General features: G+C 37.1%; 1 protein-coding gene across 1 annotated transcript in view; it reads left to right on the forward strand.

The window, feature by feature from the left end:
* Positions 1 to 9,964, forward strand: part of MOB1B (MOB kinase activator 1B) — a 31,079-nt gene extending 21,115 nt beyond the window's left edge. Inside the window, exons 3-6 of the mRNA XM_049789922.1 lie at positions 2,660 to 2,753; positions 5,712 to 5,845; positions 7,024 to 7,187; positions 9,603 to 9,964. Of these exons, the coding sequence (XP_049645879.1) occupies positions 2,660 to 2,753; positions 5,712 to 5,845; positions 7,024 to 7,187; positions 9,603 to 9,680 (470 nt within the window). The 3' untranslated portion in view covers positions 9,681 to 9,964. The remainder of the gene's footprint in view (positions 1 to 2,659; positions 2,754 to 5,711; positions 5,846 to 7,023; positions 7,188 to 9,602) is intronic.
* Positions 9,965 to 11,343: the final 1,379 nt, after the last annotated feature.

Below are 11,343 nucleotides of genomic sequence, written 5' to 3' on the forward strand. Positions count from 1 at the left end.
CCCCGGTATCCTATATGACCCCCAGGCCTGCCAGGAATAATTTCTGAGCCAAGAGCCAGGAGTAACCCTCTGAGTACCACTAGGAGTGGTCTATAAACAAAAATAAAAAAGAAAACTAAAAGGGGAGATTTCATACTACATGAGATTGTAATTTGAAAGTATAATAGCAAATCATTACTGTCTGTCTGTGTCTTCTATCTCAATTGCCAGAATGATCTGTACTTTTGAAATGGCTGGAATGTCAGAACTTCTAAAATATCAGAAGCACTTGCCAATTATAGATGAACAAAAATTACTTTGAACTGATGCATTAGAAAATTTTCCATAGAACACAAATTCTGTTTTGTAAACAGCATTTGACTGAAGTATTGATTCTAAAATTTTCTTATTTATTGTAATGATCCCAAAAGATACTTCCTAAAACAAATAGGAATTGAGATTTCAGAGGTATTTCCATTTACCAGTAATGATTGAGTAAATATTTTGGGAACATTAAATAGTGAAGGGAAATTGTTGATGAGATTGGTGTCTTATTATCTTATGCCCTTTTGGTTTCAGCTCACTTGTTAGATGAAAAATAATGGTAGTAGGGGCCGGAGAGATAGGACAGTGGTAGGGCATTTGCCTTGCAGATTCAGGATGGACAATGGTTCGAATCCCAGTATCCCATATGGTCCCCCGTGCCTGTCAGGAGCGATATCTGATGCTGCTGAGTGTAGCCCAACCCCACCCCCCCAAAAAAAAAGAATTAACCTTTCAGAACCTCAGCTTCCTACTTTAAAAGCACATTTTTAGGGACTAGGCATGTTGCTCATTAATAGAAAGCACATCTCATATGTGTGAGATGCTGGCATCTACCACTGATCCTGCATAATGAAATTAATTTTAAATAAATACTTACTAAGGAATGCCATTTAAGAAGATCTATATGTCACACTTAAATTATGCATTTAGTGTTGTTTCCTTTCAGATAAGAAAATATGATTTTTATATAATATCGAGAGTTTGTGTCAGATAAATTGTTTATATAAGCTATTATTCTAACATTTTTCCTTCACCAAAGGGAAGCTGTTTACTTCTATAATTTATGCTTAAGATGGGGCTGGAGAGATAGCACAGCAGCGTTTGTCTTGCAAACAGCCGATCCAGGACCTAAGGTGGTTGGTTCGAATCCCGCCGTCCCATATGGTCCCCCGTGCCTGCCAGGAGCTATTTCTGAGCAGACAGCCAGGAGTAACTCCTGAGTGCTGCAGGATGTGGCCCCAAAACCAAAACCAAACAAAATAATTTATGCTTAAGAAAACCTCAAATTATTTATTCTCTTTAGCCTATAAATTCAGTAACCAGGATTAAGTAAATTTGCCTAATTGTGATCACTAGAGGCTCTGATAGATCTAAGGGTCATGCATAGTTTTAGTAGATCTAATATTTGTGTTGATTTGGGCTTTAGAAATCAAGAGTGCTTGCTCTATATAGAAAGCCTAGCTTCTGGGGCCAGAGAGATAGCATGGAGGTGGGGCTTTTGCCTTACATGCAGAAGGACAGTGGTTCGAATCCCAGTATCCTATATGATTCCCCCGAACCTGCCAGGAGGGATTTCTGAATGTAGAGCCAGCAGTAAACCCCTGAGCGCTGTTGGGTGTGACCCAAAACCCAAAAACAAACAAACAAAAAAAAGTCTAGCTTCTTAAACTTTGGGCATGACCCCATAGGTTATATATAATTTGTGAAAAATTTGTTTTAAGAGCTGAAGAGATGGTACAGTGGGTAACGCATTTGCCTGGTATGCAGCTGAAGTGAATTCTTCCCTAGCACCACATACAGCCCCTTGGGCACTTCCTGAACATAGTCCTGGTGTGTCTCAAAAAACTTTTTTTAAAAAATGGTTTTGATTATCAATAAATGTTATATATATAAATGTTTATATATAACAAATGTATAAATATATAAATGTATATACATGCCTATTTTATATGCTTCTATATCTGGGGTTTGTAAAGATTTCTTAGGTGAAAAGCTGAGTTTACATTTATATTCCCTGTTGGTGGAATATCATCTGGCTAAGCCTCTATAGAAAGAAATAGGAGATTTCTAAAAATTAGAAAAAAGGCTCCCATAAAAACCCAGTGATACCACTTCTTGGCATCTATGCCCTTCAAAAAATTAATTTGAAAGAGTATGTTGGATATTCTTAGTTCTCTGTCTTTTCAAATAAATTTTAGTCCTTTTTATGACTATAGAATTGAAGCTCACATTTAAAAAACTGAAATTTGAAATTTCATTTGAAATTTCCTGATTGCCAACATTTTTTCATATACATTGTAATAATCTGAAAACTACTTTTGGGACATTCCCTTACAAACTCTTATATTTCTACTGTTTTATATTTCTTATTGATCTGTGGGATTTCTTTTTTTCCAGTTGTATATGTTGCAAATATTTTTTCCCAAATGTATTTTCTTTTATTGCCTACATAAGGAGTCAATTACTAGTAAATAGAAACTCCTAATTTCAGCATTACTAAACATCATGATTTCTGTTTGTTTTTTATCTGTTGATTATACGGAGAGGATATTGATGTATTTAGTATTCTACTTGAAAAAATTAAAGTTAAATTTTGTTTCTATCATTCTGTTTATAATTGATGTTTACTTTGCAGCTGTTGATTTCTTCAATCAGATCAACATGCTTTATGGAACCATCACAGATTTCTGTACAGAGGAAAGCTGTCCAGTGATGTCAGCTGGCCCAAAGTAAACATTGTTTATGTTATTCTTTGTTTTTACTTTATTGTACAGTTTTTAGATTAGAATAGAGTTTATGACCATGTAGTGTCTCTATTTGGCATCCCCTTTAGTGGTCAACTATTTCTAGATTATTTAGCCTGACCTTCTATCCTGTCTTTCCTTTATTTGCTTATTTATTTCCTTTGGTCTTTCAAAACTATTACTAGAAATATCTAGCTAATTAAAAAAATCCAGTCAACTTTTAGGAACTAGAATGTGACTCAAGAGATTGTTAGGAGACCTTGGTACCATGTGTGTCCCTGAGCATTGCAGCATATTCCAATGACCCCCCCCCCCAAGGAGCACAACAATAGGATCAATAACAAGAAACAAAGACAATCAGTTTTTAAACAAAAAGGGTAAAAAGATAAAAGCCATTTGATCTCAAAGTTTGAATGTATTTTAAAAGATTTTGAATATAAGTAGCATTTAAAAACAACTTCAATATTTGGTTCTGGAGTTAGTGCAGTTATGGTTGCAGCTTTCTCTTTTCTAGTAGAACAGTGCTGTTGCTTGGATAGCTGTGTTGACCTGGCACCCCTAGCACTCTAGAGGTTAGTGATCTAGGCGGAGATTTGCATATTTGGGGAAGAAGTGCTCTTGAGCAACACATGAGAGAAACACAAGACAGCGCTCAGGGGTTACTCCTGGCTCTATGCTCAGAAATCGCTCCTGGCAGGCTCAGGGGACCATATGGGATGCCGGGATTCAAACCACCGACCTTCTGCATGCAAGGCAAATGCCTTAGCTCCATGCTATCTCTCCGGCCCCCAGACATTTTAATTTATTTTTTGTTTAAAAAATTATTTTTTGTGCCACACCTAGTTGTGCATAAGGCTTACTTTTGACTCTGCACTTAAGGATCCTGGCGGGGCTCAGGGGACCCCAGTGAGATACCTAGGATCAAACCCTGGTTGGCCAGGTAAGGCAAGCAACTTACCTGCTATACAGCCCTGTTTGAGACATTTTTAAAGTTGTATTATTTTATTTTTAACATTTACCCATTCTGGTTCTCTTGATTTTTCATTGTGTTTGCTTGTTTGCTTTTGGGCCATACTCACCAGTGCTTAGGGCTTATTCCTGACTCTGCTCTCAGAGCATATGCCTATCAGGTTCAGGGGATCATATAGGATTCCATATAATCCTATATGGAATTAGGAATTATATGTTGGCCGTGAGCAAGGTTAACACTACCCACTTGTACTGTATAACTCTGGTCCCCTCATTCTCTATTTTTTTTTTTTTTTTTTTTGGTTTTTGTGCCACACCCGGTGACGCTCAGGGGTTACTCCTGGCGTCCTCCCTTGGGGGACCATATGGGACGCCAGGGGATCAAACCACGGTCTGTCCTAGGTTAGCGTGTGCAAGGCAAATACCCTACCGCTTGCGCCACCACTCCAGCCCCTTGTTCTCTATTCTTAATACAAAAATTAAAAGACAAAATATTTTCTATAATAAAACATATATTTATCATTTTTGTTTCTCTTTCTGTTTTTGGAGGGTTTTTTTTAGTCAAACCAGAGTATTCAGGCTCACTTCTGGCTCTATTCAGGGATCATTCCTGGCAGTGCTTAGTGAATCCTATGTGATGCTGGGAATCAAAACAGGGTCATCCATTGAAGGGCAAGCTCTATAACTTCATCTTATCTCTTTGACCTCAAAAACAAATGTTTTTCTTGTCCTCCCTCGTTTTTTGTTTTTGTTTTTATTTTTGTTTTTGGTTCACACTTGGTACACAGGGCTTATTCCTGGCTTAGCATCAGGCATCACTTCTTGTAGTTCCTGAGGGACTAGACCACATGAGGTACTTTGGATTGAACCTGGGTTGTTGCATACAAGACAAGTGCCCTCTTTGCTGTACTATCACCATTCCCAATAATTGTTTTTTGAGGACGATAATCATAAAGAGTTAAGATGCTCATTACGGAATTGAAGATGTTAGCTATTTTTTTTACTATGTAATTTATGGTTTTTTTTTTCACTATATAAGAGGATATTCAATAAGAGTTATAGCTGTTAAGGGAATATATCTAAGACACATAAAAGAGATATACTTGTCCCTTTTAAATATATGGTTTTTAAAAGGAAATGTTTGGGGGTTGGAGAGATAGCATAGCGGTAGGGCATTTGTCTTGCACACAGCTGATCCAGGATGGATGTTGGTTCGAATTCCAGCATCCCGTATGGTCCCCCATGCCTGCCAGGAGTGATTTCTGAGTGCAGAGTTAGGAGTAATGCCTGAATACTGCCGAGTGTGACCCAAAATAACCAAAAAATAAATAAAAAGGAAATGTTTTATATGAAGGAAAGCTGTGTAAGAACACTTAAATGTCGGAGAACATTAAAAAATCTGAAACGGGCTGGAGTGGTGGGCACAAGTGGTAAGGTGTCTGCCTTGCCCACTCTAGCCTAGGATGGAATGCGGTTCTATCCTCTGGCATCCCATATGTTCCCCCAAGCCAGGAGCGGTTTTTGAGTGCATAGTCAGGAGTAACCTCTGAGTGTCACCAGGTGTGGCCCAAAAACAAACAAAAAAACCTGAAACAAGGGACCAGAGAGATAGTATAGTAGGTAAGGCACTTGCCTTGCATGTGGCTAACTTGGGTTCGATCCCTGACATAACATATAGTCCCCTGAGTCAGCTAGGAGTGAGTACAGAGCCAAAGTAATCCCTGAGCACCGCTGGGTTGGGTGTGGCCTCAAAACAAAAAACAAAACAACCAGAAATGAATTTAACAGGATTAGTTTGAATTGTGATAAATGCAAACTAGTCCAAATACATTTAAATGCCAAGTGCAAAAATTCTTTCTGGAAGGAGTAATTTGATTCAAACATATATATGTTCATAGTACACATATGAATATAATATTAAAATGTACATGTGTATGGATGGTTATATACTAATCTGTTTTTAATTTAATCCAGATATGAATATCACTGGGCAGATGGAACAAACATAAAGAAGCCTATTAAGTGCTCTGCACCAAAGTATATTGATTACCTGATGACCTGGGTTCAGGACCAGTTGGATGATGAAACATTATTTCCATCAAAAATAGGTACAGTTTTGTACAATTGGGATGCTCTGTGAATAATCTAATTTTTCTTGTTCATATAAGTTGCTGACTTTCTAGTTCAGAAACAACAGGAAGTTATATTTATTAAAAGTATTTGGCTTTTCCATATCAAGCTTACTGTGAACCCCCCTCTAATTTTAAGCAGTGTGACATATAGTAATAATATCTGGCTTGTATAATGACAAAAAGATAAGGATATAGAGTAGGGATTTAGTATTATCTGCCTCAGCCATGTCTGTTTGTATTTTGGAAAAAGTGCTTATATGACTTCTAGTTTATTCATATTTTACATTATATTTATGGCAGAGAGCTTGAATTTTGGCCAAAGCTTGAATCTTAGTCTATTAAAACGAGCCAGATGAAAATAAACAAGAATAGTTAAGGAAACTAGAAATGAACCTCCCCCCAAAAAGGAAAAAACCCAAAGAAAGTTTTAGAACTATATTTTTCTCCTTTTAGGTTTGATTAATGTTGAAAAACTCTGTAACTCATTAAACAATGAATTTGGCTAATTAGAGACTGTACGTAATTCAGTATAAACTTACACCTCTAGGTATAATGAAATAATTTTCATAATAAGATTTAAAATATATTACAAGCATTTTGAGTAAAGCTAAACATGATTCATATATTTATGTGTTTAGTAAATATTTGTACTGAGGCTTTATGTTAACAAATCTGAGAATCTGAGTTTTAGCTCCACCATCATCGTAGTTATTTTATTTCAATAAAGTGATGGTACAAGTAGAGGCCTTAATAGTCATATTGAGGGCCAGAGTGATAGCACAGCGCTAGGGCCTTGCACTCTGGACGGACCTGGGTTCGATCTTCGATATACCATATGGTTCCCCAAGCATGCCAGGAGTGATTTTTGAGTGTGGAGCCAGGAATAACCCCTGAATGCTGCTGGGTGTGGACCAAAACCAAAATGATAATAATAATAGAGATATGGTAGTTCTTATTTTATTTATGCTGTGAAGTTTATTTACATTTATGAGATTGAAAATTACTGCAAAGTACAGTGTATTAAATTGAAATCTATATATATTCTGTTATGGGCTTTTTTTTGATAATGTACATTACTAATTAGCAGGAATTTTCTATTGCCTTGCTCTCATTTTCTTGCTATTAATAGAGAGGGTTGTTTCTCTATTTTTAAGGTGTCCCATTTCCGAAGAATTTCATGTCTGTGGCAAAAACTATACTCAAACGCCTTTTTAGAGTTTATGCTCACATTTATCATCAGCATTTTGACCCTGTGATCCAGCTTCAGGAGGAAGCACATCTTAACACATCTTTCAAGCACTTTATTTTTTTTGTCCAGGTAAGTTGGATTAGTTTCTTTTCACTCAATAAAGCAGTTATTGACATGTGTCTTCTTGGTCTATTGTCATCTTCACTGCCAACTTAAAATTTGCTTTATTTCTTTAGTCTTTATTCACTCTTTAACTTGTTTTGATGACAAGAAGTACTGGTGTTCTACGTTCTGTTTGTGGCATGAAAGTTTTAATTTTGGGGGCCTGGAGAGATAGCACAGCCGACCCAGGACGGCTGCTTGCAAGGCAAACGCCGCTGTGCTATCTCTCCGGTCCCCCAAAATCTTAGAATTTATTTATTTATTTTTTGGTATTTTGGTCACACCCGGCAGTGCTCAGGGGTTACTCCTGGCTCTATGCTCATGAATCGCCCCTGGCAGGCACAGGGGACAATATAGGATGCCATGATTCGAACCACCATCCTTCTGCATGAAAGGCAAACGCCTTACCTCCATGCTATCTCTCCGGCCCCAAAATTGAGTAATTTTAAAGTTAGGAACTACCCCAAGACAAGGCAAAAATGCCCAAAAGAGTTTTGTTATTCTAGAGGCTCCAGATTTCTTTTGTTGACCTTCTTTCCATCCTGTTGTAATAGAGAAATAAGTAGTAGTGATAAAGAGTTGAGAATGGGTAACATGATCTTTTTTTTTTTTTTTAATTTCTGGGCCACATCTAGGGTTTTTCAGTGATTATTGGCTATACATTCAGGAATTGTTTCTGCATGTACTATAGGAACCATATGGGATGCCAGGGATCAAACTTATGTAGGCCATGTGCATGGCAAATATAGTACCTGCTGCACTATCACTTCTTTTTGGAGAAGTTCAAGTCTTGAGTCTGTGTTCTCGTCAGGTTTTGGCTTTTTGTTTTTTCATGTGATTAATGAGTCTTTGGGGGGAGGGGATGGGGGCCGTATACAGTGATGCTCAGGATGGACGTATACCTAAAATGCTTTCCCTGAGCCCATTTCCAACTTAAAGAAAAATGCGTTTATTTTTCCTCACACTGCTCACTTTAAGGGGATGTATTTTCTGTTTGCAATTTTATATAAGAACCATTTTTTGGAATCACTAAAATCAGCCAGATTTATTGCTTTGAATAGTTACTTATTGTGGCATTTCATATATAAATATCTGTAGTAACATAGAAGGTATTAATTTAAAGTTTGCATCTTTGATTCAGGCAAAGCATAATTTATAAAGTTCAGGTTTGTGGGGCTGGGGTTAAGGAGAACATATTCTCCCACTAAAAAGATTTGTTTTTCTTTACTCTTATTATCTTTTTTTGTGGGGGGGGCACACCCGTTTGATGCTCAGGGGTTTACTTCTGGCTAAGCGCTCAGAAATCGCCCCTGGCTTGGGGGGACCATATGGGACACCGGGGGATGGAACCGCGGTCCTACTCTAGCTTAGGCTTGCAAGGCAGACACCTTACCTCTAGCGCCACCTCGCCAACCATACTCTTATTATCTTAAAGTATACTGTTTCTCCCAACTCCTAGTAGATGAGACTGGTATTTGCGTTACTGATTTTATTTACATCTTAGGACACTAAAATCTCTCTGTACAAGGTAGGTCCATTTACTTATATTAGTCTTTATTTTATAGAGGGATTACTGGCGTAGACTATGTTTAGAGAATACTGGTATGGTCCTTCTCTAGCTGAATTCCTTAATACTAAGTGAACTTTAGAGCAAAGGGCATACCTACAAAGATACTTTCTGGCTTATTATTGGGTTCCTGTGATTTGAGAATTCTCTTTTTTATCTGATCCAAAGTTCATTACCGGGTCTTTTGTTTTGTTTTTGGGTCACACCCTGTGGCACTTGGGTTACTCCTGGCTCTGCGCTCAGATGTCATTCCTGGCAGGCTCTGGGGGATGCCGGGAATCGAACCGGGTGTGTCTAGGGTTGGCCCTACCACTATGCTATCGCCCTGGCTTCTTACCAGGGTCTTGATGGCTGTAATTTTGGGGTCATGGGGTGGTCCATACCCAGCAGTGCTCAGGGGTTACTCCGGGCTCTGTACTCAGAAATTATTTCTGGCAGGCTCGGGACCATATAAAATGCGGACGTTTGAATCCAGGTAGGCCACATGGCAGGCAAATGTTTTACCCACTGTGCTATCACTCTTACTCGATGATCTCTTTTTAAATAGTACCATGTTTACTTTATTCCAAAAATTATATCAAGTTCTACCAAAGTTTTATGAAGTAGAGATATGTAATACTATCTTAATATTACTCTGAATGTAAAACATGCTATCAGAAGTGATTAATTTATCTAAGACACAGGTAATAAAATTTTTTGGAAAATATCTGATCTCAGTTTACTTTTAAAACTAATTTCTGACAAGTGTTGATAGAAATAAGCTTTGCAGTAGAACTAATACATATTGCTTTTTTGCCTTTCTTTCACATGTACAGGAATTCAATCTCATTGATAGAAGAGAACTTGCACCACTTCAAGAGTTAATCGAAAAACTCACCTCAAAGGACAGATAAAAGGATGCAGAACTGTGCAAATCGTTCCTTACATGAAGCTGTGTGGAGTGTCTTTGTATTTTTGTTGTTTTATTTTTATCTCAATTTTGTCTTTGGGTTGCTTGTTTAGGTTCCTTTTTTTTTTTTTTTTTTTTTTTCAGTAAAACTGAAACCATATTTTGTTGTTGTTCATGGAAGCCAAAAACAATTCTCTATACATTTAATAGTGGTAAATTTTGTCAGTGGCATTGTGTGTGTATACATATATATATTTGTATATGTGCAAACACATACTGTATGTATTTTTAACTTGATTTTGGTTACTCATGGAATTTAGGACGTGTTTGGAAAGAAAATGTTTATTAATTGGACTACTGATGGACTGGGATTTCTGTGTTGTATAAATTGTGGCCAATTTTTGATGTCCCCAAAAGACTTCTATTTTTTAAGTGCCTTGGCAGGCTCACTTCTGAGGTGCAAAGCACAGACATAATACTAACAGGGCTGGAAATAATATTAGGATTAATTATTATCCAGGGCACTTAACAATGCATGTTTAAAATAGCTATGATAAGAGCCATAGTTTACCTAAATTGGTGATCTTCAGCTTTTATTATACCGCAAAAAAACACTTGTAAAAGTATGCATGTAGAATAGAAAAAGGTAGCATTTGGGTGCCAGAGCAATGGTGCAGCGGTAGGGTATTTGCCTTGCACGTGGCTGACCCAGTATGGACCAGATTGCCTGGCGTCCCATATGGTCCTCCAAGCCAGGAGTGATTTCTGAGCACATGGCCAGGAGTAACCCCTGAGCGTCACTGGGTATGGCCCAAAAAGAAAAAAGGAAAAAAAAAAAGAAAGAGGTAGCATTCTTAATTATTTTTTATATTAATAATTCTGTTCTGCATAAAGTTCTCTACATAAAGCTCTTTTTCCATCTCCCATATCTGTGATAGTGAAACTTTTTGTAATTGAAATGTTGCAATGTAAAACCTATTTAGTTTTGATTTCTACATGTTAACTGCACTGTGGGTATAAAAATTCAGGTTATATATAGATATGCCATCTTCAGAGGTGATAACGAACTGTGAGGTTTCTTAGCACTTGCCAAATGAGCCATAAATCTGGAGAATTCCCTTTACTTTGAAGAGGAGATAGGAGTGAGTGTTAGATAGTTTGAGCTCCAAGAATCAGTTTGGGGAGATAGGGATGGTCTTATGTATAGGGAGTTGAATTTTAGGAAGTCCTATCTTAGAACTCTTAAATAGAACGGCATGGAAATTTTAATTTCTTATATACAAAGTCTAAGAGACTACTTTTTAGGAATCAACTTCCATGAGAAGTTAAATTAAATTCTTAACTTTGGGATATAGACATTAAACATGGACTGAGGGGGAAAGGAATTACTTTTCAGCAATTCCATTCAGTGAATGGAGCTAATTTTTGCCTGTCATTTTAAAGTGATAGAAAGTGTATTCTTTGTTATTATAGACCCAGCATTTGAAGCTTTGTATCATCTGTTTATTCTACTGTGAAAAGAAGTTTTTCTTTTCACTGATAGCAAATAATGACAGTGCTATTTTAGTGGTTACTAATTTTTATTTATTTTGCCATGTCTGTTTACCTCATAAATAAGTTCAGAAATTTAGTTTAAAAGATGAATACTGATATTCTGATACTTCAGT

This window comes from Suncus etruscus, chromosome 16 (genome assembly GCF_024139225.1).
Source record: "Suncus etruscus isolate mSunEtr1 chromosome 16, mSunEtr1.pri.cur, whole genome shotgun sequence".
Taxonomy (NCBI): domain Eukaryota; kingdom Metazoa; phylum Chordata; class Mammalia; order Eulipotyphla; family Soricidae; genus Suncus; species Suncus etruscus.